This window comes from Haliaeetus leucocephalus, unplaced genomic scaffold, assembly GCF_000737465.1.
Source record: "Haliaeetus leucocephalus isolate CR32 unplaced genomic scaffold, Haliaeetus_leucocephalus-4.0 Scaffold1, whole genome shotgun sequence".
In the NCBI taxonomy this organism is placed as follows: Eukaryota; Metazoa; Chordata; class Aves; order Accipitriformes; family Accipitridae; genus Haliaeetus; species Haliaeetus leucocephalus.
This window is the reverse complement of record NW_010972437.1, coordinates 5200596-5219426: the sequence shown is the minus strand read 5'-3', so window position 1 is coordinate 5219426 and position 18831 is coordinate 5200596. Positions and strand designations below refer to the sequence as shown.

The 18831-nt window shown below is 38.6% G+C and overlaps 1 protein-coding gene across 1 annotated transcript in view; it reads right to left on the bottom strand.

Moving 5' to 3' along the window:
* Positions 1-6587: 6587 nt before the first annotated feature.
* Positions 6588-18831, bottom strand: part of BMPR2 (bone morphogenetic protein receptor, type II (serine/threonine kinase)) — a 105531-nt gene continuing 93287 nt past the window's right edge. Inside the window, exons 9-13 of the mRNA XM_010564952.1 lie at positions 18374-18521; positions 17269-17405; positions 12200-12372; positions 9826-11105; positions 6588-8077 (exon numbers count right to left, since the gene is read on the bottom strand). Coding sequence (XP_010563254.1) covers positions 7827-8077; positions 9826-11105; positions 12200-12372; positions 17269-17405; positions 18374-18521 — 1989 coding nt within the window. The 3' untranslated portion in view covers positions 6588-7826. The remainder of the gene's footprint in view (positions 8078-9825; positions 11106-12199; positions 12373-17268; positions 17406-18373; positions 18522-18831) is intronic.

Sequence of the window (18831 nt, the reverse complement as noted above, 5' to 3'; positions counted from 1 at the left end):
TGCAAAGGTATGTTGCTTGCTGTGTTCCTCCCACATGGCTGGTTGCTATCAATCCTGTGCTCTACTCAAACGCAGCCCAACCAAAAGTGAAGGAGAAAAGCATTTAGTTTAATGCCTCTGTTTTCTTTTTTTTTCTTTTGTTTTTCTGCATTTAAACACTTAACAGACAAGGTGTGACAACAGGCCATGTAAGGCCTACTGCTTTGAAACGCCTATAAAATGGTATTTAGTTGCCAATACAAGCATCTTAACTGGCTGAGCAGTGCGAATGGGCAAAAAAAGCAAGCAAAGGCACTGCATTAATGTAGCAACAGCAAGCCCTAATTATTTCACATTATTATCTGATAACAGTGCAGTGTGCAATCTGTCACATGCCTAAGGTGTCTGAAAGTTCTATTCAGCCCTCAGTAATGAAGTATTTCCTTATCCTTTAACCAACAAAACACAGCTACAACAGGGGTTTTCCTCTCATTCCTGGGAGCACGTCTTATTACTCATGGCCAATAATATATGAAAAACCCACAAAAGACTGTGCTTTTTGTCATTAATATGATCTTTAATAAATGGAATAATGCACCATTTTACAGCAAGCCTTTTCTTTTAGACCTAAAGAATAGCCTTTTAAATGTTCTTATCCAATGTCTCTGTATCAATACAATCTCTTTATTTAGGTTTATATATAACAAAGCAATTCTTACAAGTATTCATAGAAAACTCTGTAGTGGCTTTAACAATGTCAGCTTTCATAGTGGCATCCACAGATGATTAAAAACCAAAAATTAGCTTTTTATTTCATACTCGCACTGTTCCATGAAACACAACTTATACAGCATAGCAAGGGTATTGGGCAGCTTATACAAAAGAAATAACTGAAAGCAATTATTTATAAATTCATACATGATATTTCCTCAGTCATTTGAGAGAAAAACCAAAAATACCCGTTAACAAAAGGGTTCTGATGAGACTCCATATTCTAGGGTTTCTCCCCCTCTTCCCCAGAAAAGCTCGCTCAGAAAGTAATGCTCTCTTTACAGTCTTTTGTAAGGAAAATGGCAGTTTCACATCTCCTTATTTCAGCTTCTACAGAAGACCAAACCCTAGAAATCAGTCTTTGCCACGTTCATTTTCCTCTTATACTGCATTCAGGGGGAAAATAATCAACAGTGATTGTAAAATATTATTCCAGCTTATATAAATGTGAATAGAGCACACTTTCCTCTAGAGACAAAAAGCAGACAAGAAACATTACATACAAACCTTTTAAAATACATTTTAACAGTGTGAAAGAGAGAGGAGAGTCACAAATCAGGAAATTCAAAAGTGACAAACGAAAGTCAGCTATAACTTGGACTTGCCCGTTTCTTTGTTCTTGTGACTTTTTACAAACTACAGAAACATTAACTATTTTCCTTCCTTTTGAATAAACAAGATTGAAGTGTGATACTTCGCGATACAGTTCTGAAGCACAAAAAAAGTGAATCAAGTGCTCTAGAAATAAACCTCACACGTTTTTGCTCTGTCTTAAAAACAAGTGAATGGATTAAAAAAATTGACTTTTGTCAGACCTTGAAACTAGGAAGTTATAAAGGCTCATTATTTCTGCTTTAAAATAGTTACCAGGCAAGATGCTATGCCCCTGATGGATGTATGCTCCTGTAATATGTCTGCAGAAGCCTGCAAGAGCTTTGAAGAAATCCTTCCTTACTGTGACAGTTACTGTGTCTGTTGAAGCATGACGTATGCATTGAAGTTAACCAACTGAATGACTTGCAAATTTACACAATTGCTGATCAATAGGCTTTTAAAAATATCTGACAATTACATTATAAATTAACGTAGCTCCGACTAGTTCCTGCTTATTATGCACATATATGTATTAAACCACAGTGAAATAAATAGAAATGGCCATAAAAAGTAATGCATATTAGTAACGCACCACAGCAGCCACTAAATCAGACCTGCATGAAGCCCAGATAAACATTAAAGGGCTTTGGTGTTGAAACCTTCCACTCCCACTGGTGCAGTTCCGCTTCCCGACAATAACCACAGCTGCACTGGTACTGACCTAGCCTGACAGCCTGAACCGAGGCATCGGCTAACACCCCTCAAGACGTCAGTAGCCAGGGTTTGCCCATGTGCTCCCGCATTCCGCCTTAGCTTTCCCAGGGCTAATCCTCCCAAGAAATTTTTAAAACCACTGCCAGCAGAACCCAACCCTCCTTTGCTCATAACCAATGGCAGACTCCTTCAATTTCAACAGCATTTGGCTCAAGCACTAGCCGATTAGATGTTGATTTCCTCAGATACACTTCTGCTAAACATAACTCCCATTGTGATTCGCAGGAGTGCCTTATCTGTTATCTGCAGAAGTGAAAGTTCTGCTACCAATTTTAGTCGGTACAGAAGAAACCTCAAAATGGGGAATCTGATTTGTTACTATGTCACATCAAAACTGAACCTACTGAGGTGGGATCAAAAAAAGGGATGTACTTCTACAGCTACAGTTTTATATAATAATGTAGAAGCCTAAAATGTAATTGGATTTAATGGACTAGAATGCTATGTTTAAATAGCAACCACATACATAACTATAGCTACTACATAAAAAAGCCTTGTAAAAATTATCAGGTATTTAGTATTCTGGTTATTTTTTGATCTTCAAGAGAGGTACCTTAAATTACTCAGCTTCAGATAAATTTTGTCATCTGCATTCCCAGCTTTCTCTCCCTCTCTCTCTCTCATAAATCCATTCCACCTAAACAATCAGTGACAAATCTGTCATGGGAGATCTTGCACTACTGGACTATATGTCACAGTCTGATCCCAATTTTACTGGGATGCACTAAAGACAACTTAAAAATGGCATATGAAAAAGAACATTATACTTGCTACCAGTGCTACCATCTGATGCTGTAACTCACAGAATTTAACGCTGGAACTCACGCACAACATACATATGCATCTAAATACATACAGAGTTTACATAAAAAAATATGTATTTGGCTTCACTGGAATATGTATAGCTTTTTCACTGAAGAAAGGCTTGAAGCTGAACAAAAAATAAGCAGCACATTAAAAAAAGGAGGTTAATGTATTTACCTGTTAAAACGGGTAGTGGGAGACCAGACAAAAAAATTCAAATAATCCAAATTTATGCAAAATACTAAGTCATCTAGTCTATAATCCAACTTTCGTAGACTAATCAATCCTTTTTTTTTTTTTTTTTTTCTTCTTTGATAAGCTGCTCCAAATTTCCCAATTAGACATCAGGTCATGTATATGCTACTGTGCTCAGCAACTATTATTTTTATGACTTAAAACCGGCCTGTTTCGGCAATGGGAACTGCCATCATTTTTATACAAGTAAAAATTACAGCATAAATAATTTCTCCTGTATTGACTAAATACTTGAATTTGAAAATTCTCCCTAATTAGCCTGGAACTTTCCATAATAACGTTTCAATGGCAGAATGGCTATGATCTTTTGAGTATTTTTCATGAAAGAAAATTATAATCTTAACATAGACTTAGTAATGTTATATTAGTGGACTATTTTTTTTACCATTTAAAAAAGGAGTATCATTGGAGCAAAACACACTGAACACTGAAACTATGGCATATACAATGTATACAGATATATTTTTTTTAAGTAACAATTCATTATTATTAAATTTGGCCCAATAATCTATTCCATACCAATACAGAACTTCCTTATTCTCCTTTCTGAGGCAGGTAGGATTAAGGATTTCTTTTAGAGAAAGTTGACAGGTGGGAAAATACATACTTTCTAAACATATTTATAAGGTGGGGTTTTTTTTGTTGTTTGTTTCCTGAAACCTGCCAGCATCCATGCATTGGTTTTTGTCCCCAGTGCACTGAGAAAATGAAACTGTGTTGCCTTTGAAAATTAGGTAATTTTCTATATGGAAACAAGACACAAATGAAAGGCAGTAAGAAAGCAAAACACAAGCAGAAGTGTTCTTTGTTTCTGAGGATATTCTAATGATGACAATATCAATTGGTTTTCTTTTAGATAAGGAATTCCTTTACCTTTAGCTGTGCAAATTAAGTGCATGGTGGAGTTTCAAGAAAAGCATTTTGAATACTAATTGTTTAGGACATGAAGCTATAGAGCATTATAAGCAAATTCAGGGGAAGTGTTGCAGATAATCTGACCTGTAAATATCAGTTTTAGAAGAAAATCAATCTATGAGGCATGTCTGTTCAAATGGTTAGAATTCACATTCTAAAAACCATGTTATGTTGGTGAGTATCTCTATTATAAGAAACAGAAAAAGAGACAATGCATTAACCTAAGCAACTCTTCTGGCTTCTACTAGCACATCATTTTCTAAAACCAGTAAGATTTTGGATTCTGGCTTATATATACAAACATCACAAATGTTTGTTCTAACATTTTACTTGAATTATACATTATAAATTACCATAGCAAATATTCTACTGTTGCCTATTTGACAGTGGCACAATTCATAGGTATTTACACTATCATTCTATTTTCATTTTGCTATATTTATCTTGTCTGTAATATACATGAGAAACTGATAGAAAATTATCAACTTTCATCCTTTTCTCTTAAAAAAAAAAAAACAAAAAACACAAAAAGCCCCATAAAGAAATAGAACACATTTGTTTCCCCTGATTATAGTACATTTATCAACTATCCATGTGTCTGATCCGTAGAATTCTCTCTCTTACATGTATTTTGTTTGGTTAAGAAGGATTCCCCATGGTATGAGATACAATTCAATATCATTTAATTTACAGAGAAAGTATTCTGTGGAAATTGGATTATGTGCTATGAGCAAAAAAGGGGCATTGCTAAATTAAGCATTAAAACCAAACTGCTAATCTGATCTCATCTAGCTGTGCAGAATTACAGTATTTTGGTACCTACTTAAGAGTTTGTTTCGACTGACCTTTAAAAATAGTTTTTCTCTATTTAATCTATAGGGTATTTTGTGATAAAGTACGTAATTCCATCATGTTACAAATTATATTTTATCCATGGTAGATTACAAGGCCAGTACTTTCTACTAATTATAATTCATCCCAAAAGCCTTCCAGCAAGTGATAGAAATTGATAAAGGAAAAGAAACCATCATGTTTGCTTTAAGAATGTTTAAGTAAAACTGCAGAACATTTTCATCTGGTATTAGAATGATTTTGATTGCATTGGGCATAAAAAAGTTGGATTTCTTACAAAGGATTGGCCTGAAAAGAAAGGCTAGAAGACTGGTGCAAATCCATCTTAGCAGAAAGAAGCAGTAGTCAGAGCAAATAACTTTTCTCTCTCCAGAGTGTTTCAAGTTCAGTAAGTGTCCTAAATATGCTTTTTTCAGCCCACATTCTGAAACGCTGATGGATGATACATGCAAGGCAAAGCAAAAAGTCACTGGGAAAGGAGTGAAGAATCTTCAGTATGCATGATACAGCGATCATCACAAAACAACATACCGTACTTCAAATGGAGACTCAAAGAAGGCCAAAAGAGAAGAAAACCACAGCCAGCATTATGAACAGAATGCCAAAAATTCTGATTCAGGTCTTGAAACCCAGCTGAGCAACTGGCAGGTTTTCAACATCTGGGATGCAAGATTGCAGCAGATGGGAAGCCAGAGAGTGAATTAAAAGTAAAACCAGAGAAAGGCTGGATTTCTGAAGAAATGAAATATAACTGTATATTTATACAGGCGGGTAGCAGAATTACGCCTTAGAGACAAAAGGTACTTCTTGAACTGGTGCTTAAAGAACATAGGGAGGCCAAAATGTGTCTCATGGCTTGTATTTCTACAACTACATTTAATCAAAGTCTGGATTTGTAGAGTTATCTCTTAGAGATACCTAGGAGAATCTAAGAAACATTAAGAAGTGTTACAAGAGAAAATCATAGCAATCAAGCATAAACAAGGGAGTTTGGGAAACAGCAAGAATCAGATGCAGCAAGGCATATATTATGCTAGTTGCATCACCAGATACAGAAGAACAGGGTTGGCAAAGTTTACCTCAGGGGGAAAAAATAATATAACAGCAAGGAAACAAATGAGCTTGAAAGCACAGAGCATCTGTTTTAGTCAGCTGAAAGGAGACAGGCTGGGGAAGGCAATTGTTTGCTGCCAGTATCCTGCCACAGGAGTTTGGCAGGCTGACTGAAGAGATTTTTCTTTCTTTGAACATCACCAGTTTTCAGATAAAGTGATAAAACTTTACTCAGTACCAAAGACATGTGTTTTATCTTTGTTTACCTAAATAGTTTTTACTGAAGTGTTTTCAATCAGAAAGAATATTTCTCAGCTGGAAGGATATTTCTTAGGCATCCTGACCAATAGCGAAATTGATTTTCTTTCAGCAGACAGTAAGAACAATCATTCCAAAGAAAGATGAAGTTTACTTGAGATGGTGAAAAAACAATTTATCTCAACAGACATTACATTCATGTTCACTGATGCCTAAAATCAATGTGCATACAAACTGAAAGAAGGGTCTAAGCAGAGGGGGGAAAAAAACCCCAACCAACCCTCCCCCGCAAACACTCATAACCATGAATTTTAAAAGCATGCAATAAATTTTAACAAGATGAATGAGGGGCTCTAAAAACTCTGAAGGGAGGACGAGTTTCACCTCAGCAATAACAGTCAATTAGGATGTACTACTTGCATAAGTCATCAGACTGATTTTACCCCAGACTGTCTGCAGAGGTAAATCAGGAAAGATTTGTGACTCATCACAAAACTGTTTTGTGCCAAATAAGATTCATGATTTTTCCTCTGTATAAACAAGATATGTTTGCAATCTATCTTCACTAGACCTTTTGACAGTTATTAAGATTTCTGAATAAAATGTATGTTTCAGTGTACGTCATTAGTGATCTAAATAAGGTTTTACATAAATACAGGGGGTGAAACTGCACACAAAATAAAATGGAAAAAATGGCTGACTATTTCCTTACATTTGTTCAATGTTTTGTTACTCAGAACTTCACAGGCTGGCATCTACTACTATAAAGGAAACATATTTTGATTTGGAAGGATCAAAGGAAAGGTACTGAGCTCAGGGGTTTTTTTTGTTGTTGTTCCTTTTTAAAAGCCCTTTCAAGTTGGGGAAAATTCATGCATTGTCACCTCAGAGCACAATGCGATATAGGCAGCTGCTCCAAGCTGGCTATGGTGTGCAAAGTTCACTGTCATGACCGGCTGACTGCTCAACTGTCAGGGAAAAATTAACAAATAGAAAAAGGGGAACATGTGGCAGTTTTAGAAACACACTGTTCAATAAAGCATACTGTGAACTATAGACTATTGCACATTTCAACATGACACAAGAAAAATAGGGGGTTCAAAAGAGAATACACTTTGTAACATAGAAATATACAGACTAGCTTGTGCACAGAAATCAAAACATGGTTACAAGACACCACTGCAGTCAAACCTGTCTTATAGTCTGCTTATGATCTTAGTGACCTTAAGAAACTGGTCCAAACTGATTATCAGTGATACTTTTTTTTGTTATTTTTTTTAAAAAAATATTTTGAGACCACATTTTTGATACACATATATATATTCCGTGGTCAAAACAGACAGACTTAACTTTAGCGATACTAAATAAAAGTGCAAAAACATTCAAAAATAAAACAAAATAAAAAAATATGGAAGCATAAGCTAAAAATTTTCTGCATAGCTGAAATCTATTTAAAGCGAGTCCTTGGTAGGGGCTGCTGAGAGGAGGAGAAAGCAGTTTTTTAAAATGTCTTCTGCATGTTTGTTTCAAATAATGCAAAAAAAAGGTCATTTGTCGGCTTTTAAAGTATTTCACAGGCAGTTCACTCCTGCGTCCTTAGATACCATTGTGGTGGCAGTGCCTCCTTCCGCAAGGTAAACAGCAGTGCTGGATTTGGAGTGGACTGCCCGGTCACTGCCATTATTGTTGACCTCGCAGTGCAGCGGCTCAGTGGAGATGACCCACGTTGAAGGACGCCACCGCTTAAGCGAGTACGGAGTTTTCACACGTTTCTTGATCTTTTCTCCTGAGCCTGATTTGCCATCCTGTGAGGAGTCACCTACTGAAGAAAAAAACAACAACAAAACAAACAAACAAAAAACCACAAACAAAAAAACAAAAACAAAGTAGAAAACAGTATTATGAGGAAGGTAAGATTAGACTGGAGTCCAGGGTTGTTACTCATGCAAAACAGAACAAAAGAACAAAATCTTATCACACAAAAGCAACTATGTGGCAGAGGCATGACAGGTATATCAACTACACTAGCTGCCACTAAAATAAGGGGTGAGATTCTGTTCTCTGTCAGAAATTACTTCAGTGAAGTAATTTGTGTTACCTTGAATGCACATTGGCAAACAGCAGAATCAGCATTTGACATTTGAGGGGCTTTTGCAATCATAGTATCCTATATTACCTGTAATGGGAGGTACAAAAAAATGTCGCTACTACAGGACAGCAAAGGCTAAACTTTTAATAGCATAAGTAAATCATAGGTCCCCTAATCCTACTTCACCTGAAGACAAAACGGTCCATTCTCTGTTAAGATCCTAAGTCAGGATTTGGGATGTTGGGTTGCAAAACTGGCAAAATCAAGTTTATCAAGGATAAAATTTCAGCAGCAGGAATCTGATTGTTAAAAAAATTTTCACTTTATATAACCTTCAAACCCTTTCTTTTAACTTAACCTTCAATTGAAGACAGTTACTGCAATAGACTTTTTTCTTTACCTCAGTAAGATTTCAACTCAAGTCAACATGTTAAGACAAAAATTAAGGTTTCCTACTTAAAAGGAAGGCTTAAACATTCCACTGCTGAATATTCAACTAAATTTCTTTAAAGATCTGTTCTGTTTTGTTTCTAAACCTTTTCTTTCCAAACATGCCTGGCACCCCAGACTATTTCACTAGTATCACAGCGCCTGTCTAAACATAGTCAGACGTTTGCAAGCACCTTTCAAAGATAGCAGCGCGTTCTGGAAATACATTCTCTTAAAAATGCACACTAGGAGGACTTTCCAACAGCTCCAACAGGCCCAAAGTCAAACTCAGAGGATGTACCCAATTTAACTGTAACTACATGATTACATTCTCACTGTAAAAAGGAGAGCCCCATTGTAACCTCTTAGATCTTTGGCCGTAAAACTTTTAAGGCAGTTATTCTGAAGGAGTCTATTAAAATCAATTCCTTCTCTAACTACTTTGATTAATTTTTAATATGTACATGGTAAACTGACAAAGGATTGCCATAATTGTTGGAGCTCAGATAGCAAAATAGAGAATGCCTGACCCTCTGTCTAGGCTGGGCTAATACAGTAAAATCAGTTGCTTTAAAAGTAATGAAGCATATAAGTAGCTATAATAAAATATTTTAATCAATGCATCTTCGAGCCACCTACTCTTAAGAGAATGAGGAAAAATAAGGAAAAGAAGGTATAATGTGCCCCTGAAGGAAGAAACAGGAAGCTTTTTCAATATACTTTGCAGCTGCCAAGGTAGGTGCCTTGCAAGGAATAATGAAAGTTAGAAATTACTCCCTTCCTAGAGTCAGAGTAGACAGGTTATAAAGGGACAGATTTATTCCATGTATGTGGAAGGAAGATAGTGACCTAACATGTGCTGGAGTTGATGGAGACAGGACTTTATCAAGAAGATTGAAATTGTGCTGATAGAAATTAAATTTATATGGGATTTAGCAAGCATGCTTTGGGGAGGGACAGAAGAGACAGAAGTATTTTCTATTCAAGCAGATATACGTAGTTATTAAGTAAAAAAGTGTCAGGGAAACTGTTCAAGTCCTGCAGGCACTTACACTGCATACTACTGCTATCCAAACTATTTGTGGCTGATAGATCCAGCGAATTAGGCCTCTGTGCTCTTCTAGTTTGGGTCTGCCCAGGATTTCTCACTACATTCTGGATACTGACTGTAGCTGTGTCTTGCCCTGGACACGGATTACTGTTGTTGTTATTGGCATTTGTTCGGCCATTATCCAGTGGTCGCTCTCTCCTGTCTACTAGGCGGTCCAGAACACCTTCATCATGGCCAACCTGCTGCTCCCGCCTCAACAAGGGTTCATGCTCATCAGGGCTCGAATTAATATTCAGCCGACTATCCTCTCCACTGAACTGGTTCTGAAGCATTTCCTGGGCCCTCTGCGCTACCGAACTGGTTGTCTGGCCAGACGGCACTGTGCCGTTGGTGTATTGGGTTGTGCCAGCATGAGAGTTTATGCTGTGGCTTCTCCCAGCCACTCCGTTCATGGTAACTGTCACAACATGAGGTTCTGCAGCATTGATAGTGTTCATCTTCGCAACGCCTGTTTCCACTTGCTTCAAGTTTGATTTGTGCTTGCCACCAAATTTTAACCGTGGCTCCTTCGTTGAATTTTTGGTGTTTAGGGGGAGGCTAGTAGGCCTCTTCGGAAGGTTCTGTTGCTTGGGTAGAGGATAGACCTGAGCAGATGGGACATCTGGAATCAAACATGCTTGACCATTGCCAGCCTGTGTGAAGTCCTGTTGTCCTGTCACCTCTACTGCAAGTTTTATCAGTGGATAAAGCAAGCTGGAACTAGTGCTGCTGAGTGGATCTGGCCCGCTAAACTGCTTAAGTGAATGTTCCATCAGATTCTCATCAGAACTTTCTTTCAGGTTCTTATCCACTTCTTTTGGATCCAATTTATTTGTCTCTAAGTCCTCCTCTGTTAGCTGCAGACAAACAGGGGTGGGCCCACCTGGCTGCATGACATTTGTAGTATGTAAGTTTGTTTCATCCGAATAAGGCATTTCGGATATGGTGGTCATGCCAGTGCTAGGAGTGAGGCCAGTTGTATTGGTGGTAGTAGTATTGGTGGACAAACTGGTGACACTTGTCTCAGGACTAGGGATGCGAGCTTGCGCTTGTTGCCGCTCATAGTTAATGGAGTTTCTATTCTTTTCCCCTGAAGTCAATGGTGTAGTGGATATCGAATGTTCAGAAGAAATGTTCTTCACTATGCTGTCAGTGTGGTGGATTGAATCTTCAATGTAGGAAGAGGAAGAGTAATCTGGATATGGCCTTATCTTTGATACGCGCCTATGATGTGACAGATTCCTTTAAGAAAAAATAAGTGATATTAAGATCATATATGTAAAAATCACCTCATATTATAAAGCCTCTCATTTAAGAGAGCTGAATGTCCTTCTGTTTCTTTTCATGCATAAACTAAGGACAGATACAGTACAAACTGAAATCTTACAGTAACATCCTTGAAAAATCATGGGTAGCAGAAAATTGATTTTACTAGGACAGCAATTCTGTCACGGATGTTATTTATACAACTAAGTCTGATAACAGTAATTTTCTTCTATTTGTCCAATACACTGTTTGTCCAGGTCACTGCTAAGGTACTGCTCTAGTTGCAGAGAAGTAATGCTGAAGGAGGGCAACAAGAATGGAACACACAAGACAGAGAAAGTGATGCTAGGAAAAAGTCACAAGGTCCTAAACCATGAAAAATCTATTATTTTAACAATTTAGGTATTCTATGATTTGAACATAATTTTTTTCATGACAATAAACACTGCCATATACAGCAACATTACTCTTCTCTCAAATCCAGATCTCTAGTGTATACTATTAAGCATTGATGTCAGTTCTGCAAATTCTCACTCCCTCTGGATCATATGTAAGCAGAGAATGTGCAGCACTTCTCTCCCTGGGTCAGAATAACAATGACAAATGATGGCCCTGTGGTTCTTTAACTGAAAAGCTACAGGTTTGAGACTCCGTGATTTCCTGAACTCTCATTGCCTGCAAATTCATGGTTTTTAGCAGAACACTTTGAACGGAAGTTTTATGCATCATTTAGCAAGAGTCCTTAAAGACAATTCATAGTCACTTCCTATCTTTACAAGCCTGTTAAGACAATTTGCCTAAGTTCAGTTTAAAACGCCCCTCTGTATGAAGTACAGTTGTTAACATAAAAGGTGCCTGAATACTGGGGACACATAGGACATCTTAAGAACACAAGCAATCAGGATCATGTCATACAATACCCATATGCAGACCAGCTCACATAACACATACCCGCTTCATGGGTGCAGAAATGTTAAGCTAGCAGTGTGATCTAGCTTCCTTCCTGGAGTGAGCTGAGCATTGCATTGGGCATTTGCTGCTGACTAAAACCAAATGTTTTCTCTTCTTACCGCTCATTTTGCATGGCAGTTGACATAGGGTTGACCGTTGGACTAACTGATTTATTTCTCTCCCAAATCATCATGAGTTCTGCCATCCTTTCCTCAGCACACTGGGCTGTTAGTCGAGCTTCAGCATCTTGATCCCAACAGTCTTCAATTGTTTCTTTAAGTGACCTCACAGCCTACGAGGAGACAAACAAAACCCCTTTATCTTAAATTATTTTCCCTTTATGTTTGTGCTTCTAATTTACTGGTTTATGACAGCATTCTGTATGCATGAAAATGGTCACAAACTGGTGAGAAAGAGACACAGAAAATATACAATTTCATTCAAACCTAGTTTGCCCTAATAACAGCAATATGCAGGACTAATATTATCATACCTCACACAAACACCAACTGGGAAGACAATTACTTAGGAAAAGCTACATTCACCAACGTCCATACAACCTTCAGCTAGCCCTCTCTGATGTATGCATGCTCAGCTCACTCTCCCTGCTTTAAGAAGGCTGAGTACTAAGGACTGATGATACTCTGGAAATGCTGTCATTGTTATCCTCACAATCCAGCTAACGGTAGCCACCTTGTTTCCCTGCACTGTACGCAAATAACACAGCCTTGCTCATTCATCATGCTTTTCTTCCCCTGTTCACTACTGTAACATCCAAATGCCTCATAAATATCAGTGAATTTGGCTGAGCTATGGGAGGAGATTATTGCTGCTCTTGTTTTACAGATGGAGGAACAGAAACAGACACACTTCCTGGGATCACACAGTGGGATGAATGGTGCAGTCAGGATTAGAGCCCAAGACCTCCAAAAAGTGCTGCCATATGGTCAGAGGCCTGGAGAGGAGACAACTGAAATTATGAGCACTGAACACTTCTGCTTCCACTGCATCCGGAGTACAAAACACAGGCAGATGTTTATTGGCCCCTGCTGCCAATCTACGGCCCGTGAATAGGATATGGTTTGCTAGAACATCTCACATCTACAGCCCAGCTTTAACCTCTCCAGCACCAATGCCTGTGCATAGTCCCAGCTGGGCACTAAGGCATTCAGTGGGTCCTGCTGACTGCCTCTGTGCCAGAATTGCCTTGTTCACTTCTGGCAGCAAAAGCCAGGACTTGCTCTGCATGCTAGCCAAGAGCTCTTCACCCACAGAGCAGGCTCCTGGCATCGCTTGCATCTGGCAAGTCACTGCTGCTTAGTGATGCAGCTATGGTGGCACAGGTGGGGATGAGCTCGCACACAAGCAAACCTTTTACCTCCCTTCCCACAGTAGACTGAAGAGGGGCTAAGCAACCACATCCCTTTTAGCTGAGGGACATGAGTCTAAAAGTACCCTCAGGGACAATGACAGGATAGTGTACTCCGTTTTCTCTCCCAGAATAAAAAGCCTTCATTCCACTTTTAGGACCTGCTTTAGTCACAATTTAGACATATCTCAGTCAGTGGACACCCTAATCTCCTGTCTCGCCCCTTTGTAAGGCTTTCCCCTACAGTTTTCACCAGCAGTAAATCTAACCAATATATAATTTGTCTCTCTTCTAGCAGATCCTTTCCTTTGGATGTTTTAAGGATCGTGAAAGGAGTACAGGGATGACTGTATAGATAGTTAACAAAACTGAAGTTCTAGAGCTTCACATTTACCACAGTAATGTGTTTTCTATTAATTTCAGGTTCAAAGAGATCTATACTAAAATACACTATTTAGAAGTTCTAGCACTCATAAAAAAGACAGAAGGGACAAGAAATCTGCATTATTCTATTATTCTCTACAATATCCTTCAGTCCTGACCTTTGAAGTCAAGCTTGGGCCCTGCTTTGGCTGTGGCAAATGAGACAAGAATGCTGCTAACATGTCAACTCAGTTTATAGCCTGTGAATTATTTTACGCACATCATCTGCTCAGATTGTTGATTTATACTGTGAAAAACAATACTGCTAATCAAGGTTGGTATCATAACACATGTGTTCAAGAAGCAGACTGAGACTGCATAGGTAATCATAAATTTTTTTAGGATTGCACATCTTTTGAGTGCCTTAATCATGTGACCTAAAAAATAAAACATTGCTTTTTATTTGTATTTCTCAAATGAAAGGGGCAAATACATTTCTCTAATAGATGAATTTGCATGAAAGTGTTATAACCCAACATATCAGTATAGCTTTAAATAACAGGCAAAAGTCTTTTATCTCATGCATTAGATAAAGGAGGTTAGGACCTGGGTCCAGGGTGAGGTTATCTGGAGCTTAGTTTTCTACAATATTTCCCCTAGAGTGCTCATTCAGATGTTATCCTAAACTGGCATAGGGTGGAGTAGGTTGTTTTATACCCATGAGAGAACTATAGATTGTTTATTTATTCTTCTTTTCTCTTAAAGCAATGGTGTAGATCCATCCTTAGAGCTGGACTCATCATCATCATCATTACTCTTTCATTACTCATCATTTTGAATTTTTTGCAAAAAAATTAGTGACAACACAAATAATGTGTTAGGCAGTTTAAATATGGGGATCGTTACTAGCTCAGTGTCTAATAATGCTGGAGTCTATCAGCTTGTTAGAACATAATTAACATTTAAAAGGATAGTCTGCAAAACAAAACAAACCTTGAACTGTTTTAGTTATAACTGTCTTCAAAAAGAGCTGTCAAGCTTGGTTCTTCCAACAGTGCATTTGCCAACATGGCTATAGTTACAACAGTTGCTGCTTCTTTCCTATATAGTTTGGGCGTGGATTTTTTTTCTCTTCCCCACCCCCCCAAGACTGGCTGGTCAAAACTGCGTAATAAAAGAACCTCTCTATGAAGCTCTCAACTCAGTTACAACATGTTTTACAACAGCGCTAATACTGGAGGCTATGCTCCTCTCTGAAGATGGTTTCATGCATATTTACAAGTACCAGCATAGCTGAGGCCTTAGGCTCTCCATTATCTGCACAGTAGCTACATACTTATCAACTAGCAAAGTCTCTGAAGATTGAAAGGGCTAATTTCAGTGAGGGAATAACTAGAAGTATCTTTTTCAATAAGAAATAAATATGTCATTTTCATACTCACAATTAAGGTATTTTAGCTTAAAAAAGTTACCATGTATCAGGTAGAACCCAGTAACTATTTGCGTTTCACTTTGCTTGTAATAAAAGACAACCCCCCCCTCTAAGCTAAGGGGATTCACATTACCTCACCTTTGCTGCAGATGAAAGCAAGCACACAGAGTCTTACCAGAGTTCAGCTGACTTGCTGTAACTTGCTGGCCTGCAGCAACAAGCAAGGCTCTAAGCCATAGCTAGACTAATTCAAAACAACAAACAACATTACTATGTTTATAGTCTTGAAAATAAAAATTGCAGATCAAATGAAGCCATATAAAATTTCTAATGTAGTTATAATGAAATGATTGCTAGAAGCTGTAGCCTCTGACCCGCTTAGCGGATGAGGAAAAGGCTGTGGATGTTGTCTACGTAGACTTTAGTAAAGCCTTTAATGCTGTTTCCCACAGCATTCTGCTGGACGAACTGGCTGCTCATGGCTTGGACGGGTGTACTGTTCGCTGGGTACAAAACTGGCTGGATGGCCAAGCCCAAAGAGTGGTGATAAATGGAGTTAAATCCAGTTGGCAGCCAGTCACGAGCGGTCCCCAGAGCTCAGTATTGGGGCCAGTTCTGTTTAATATCTTTATCAATGATCTGGATGAAGGGGATCAAATGCACCCTCAGCAAGTTTGCAGACAACACCAAGTTGGGAGGGACAGTTGATCTGCTCGAGGGTAGGGAGGCTCTACAGAGGGATCTGGACAGGCTGGATTGATGGGCCGAGGCCAGCTGTATGAGGTTCAACAAGGCCAAGTGCTGGGTCCTGCACTTGGGTCACAACAACCCCATGGCACGCTACAGGCTTGGGGAAAAGTGGATGGAAAGCTGCCTGGTGGAAAAGGACCTGGGGGTGCTGGTTGACAGCCGGCTGAATATGAGCCGGCAGTGTGCCCAGGTGGCCAAGGCGGCCAACGGCATCCTGGCCTGTATCAGAAATAGTGTGGCCAGCAGGAGCAGGGAGGTGATTGTTCCCCTGTACTTGGCACTGGTGATGCTGCACCTCGAGTACTGTGTTCAGTTTTGGGCCCCTCACCACAGGAAAGACATTGAGTTGCTGGAGTGTGTCCAGAGAAGGGCAACCGAGTTGGTGAGGGGCCTGGAGCACAAGTCTTATGAGGAGCGGCTGAGGGAGCTAAGGCTGTTTAGTCTGGAGAAGAGGAGGCTGAGGGGAGACCTTATCGCTCTCTACAACTACCTGAAAGGGGGTTGTAGTGACATGGGTGTCGATCTCTTCTCCCAAATAACAAGTGATAGGATGAGAGGAAATGGCTTCAGTTGTGCCAGGGGAGGTTTACATTGGATATTAGTAAAAATTTCTTCACTGAAAGGGTTGTCAAGCATTGGAACAGGCTGCCCAGGGAAGTGGTGGAGGCACCATCCCTGGAGGTACTTAAAAGACATGTAGATGTGGTGCTTAGGGACAAGGTTTAGTGGTGGACTTGGCAGTGCTAGGTTAATGGTTGGACTCGATGATCTTAAGGGTCTTTTCCAACCTAAACGATTCTGTGATTCTGTGAAATTCTGAGGACTATACAACTTCAGAAAAAGTTTATTACAACATTTATAGATTTTAGTTTTGGAAGAATGTATTTACATTTTTACCAACTTCGTTAGGGTGTTACTAGTTTATAAGATGTCAAAAGGCAGAAAATGCCTTTATGTTTCTCAGCTAGCATATGGGCACTTCATGCATAATACTACAGATACTGTCTTACCTTTAATATAACAAGTTATGTTCTGTGTATCACACTTCAGCATCCGATAATAATCACAGTATTTTTCCTTAAAATAAATCTAGCTTTCATGTCAATGGCTTTTTAAAAACTGAATTCAATGCTTAGGAAGTCCAGACAGAAGCAGGTCCCAATCCTTAAATACTAACAAAATTTAAAAGAAAGAACGTATTCAAAAATTGCTTTTAAGTGAGTATACCCTATAGCTCGTTAAAGGATAGAATATTTTCAAAGAAACAATCTCACCAGGCTGTTCTCCTTCCACGCTTCTGGGAATTTTGGTCTTTGCTTCTCTCTAGACACCAAGACTTGCATATCTTCAAAAGTGGGATGGTTTCCGACTTCTGTCTGGAAAGCCATCTGGTACTCTGGCACAGATTCCCCTGTTAGCAAAAGAAAGAAAGAAAAAAAAAAAAAAATCATAGATTAAAAGGCAGAGCAAAGGTTTTCAGGTGATGAAAGGTAGTATCAAAGTTGCTGTCTATCGAGACATTCTTCACTTTACCCCAAAGTCTAACTTCACAAAAAAAGCTGAATTAACTGCAAATGAATTAAAGTATTGTTCAGCAACCTCTCGAAGGCTAGCATCTTCAAACTTTGCTGGCTGAGTGGCACATTCAGAATGTCTTAGAGCCTGAGGATGACACCTAATTTCCATGAAACATTGCTGACTGAATATATTCATATACTTCTTTTGGGAAGAAGCCCAGCGAAATTACAAGTCTCTGCACATAAAGTGCAGCTGCTTGACTACAGAGAGAATGCTGCATGTCAGATTAACTCTATATGCTATATCTTGGGAAGAAGATGGTGGTTGTGACAATCTCACATGTTAAATTCTATAAGTCTACTTCCTTTTGTTTTATGTTACAGGTATGAAGGATTTCCCTGAATTTTCAATGTCACTAGCATAAACAAAGGTATGACTGACTAAAGGTTACATTAAATGACAGCACTTTCTCATCCATCCTTTCACAAGGGAAGTCTGAAAGACACTTCAGGCGCTTTTACCAGTTCTAAGAACTGAAAGTACTGCCTTTGCCATCAGCCCAACTCTCAATGTTTGTAAACTCCAGACAATAATAATAATAATGCTCTAATTGCAATTACCATGAAGCCTGCAAACTGCTTAAACAGGTAATTTAAAGTCTTTCAGCATGAACCATGCTTCACACTCAAACACACTGTACTGACAACAATCATCTTGAACACTAGATGGCACCGACTTAGTGGCAAAAACAATTGAGAAATTTACTTTCCTTCTTCAATTTAAAAAGCTATAGCTAGGGAGTAGCTTTGGCTGCTGGTACCACTTTCTACTATTATATTTTTTTCCAATTCTTTTAGTTACCTGGGAAGAGGTCTGTACATCTCATAAATATCTCCCAGTAGATAAGGCCTAGCGCATACATATCTACTTGTTTCAAAGCAGATTCACAATCCCTCAAGTTCACTGCTCCTTCAAGCACTTCCGGGGCCATATAGCGGATCGTACCAACCTGGAAAAACAAAAAAACAAAGCTTCAAATCAGGAAGCAATTTCCAAAGTCAATTTATTATGGAGATTTTTTTTTTTTTAATACCCTACTTTGTTTGATATTTTCAACAGTTAAGGAAAATGCAGTTCTCTTCTAATCAATGTTCTCAGCTTCTAGACTCTTATCAGGAGCCTAGTCATAATAAAACCCTTTCCCTACTCTGCCACTTTTTTTGTATGTACCAAAACAAAATAAGTTTGTCCCTTACTAAATGTTCTCAGATGCAATACGATATAGCAGAAATGTTTCTTTTTCCTGAAATTACTCTGTT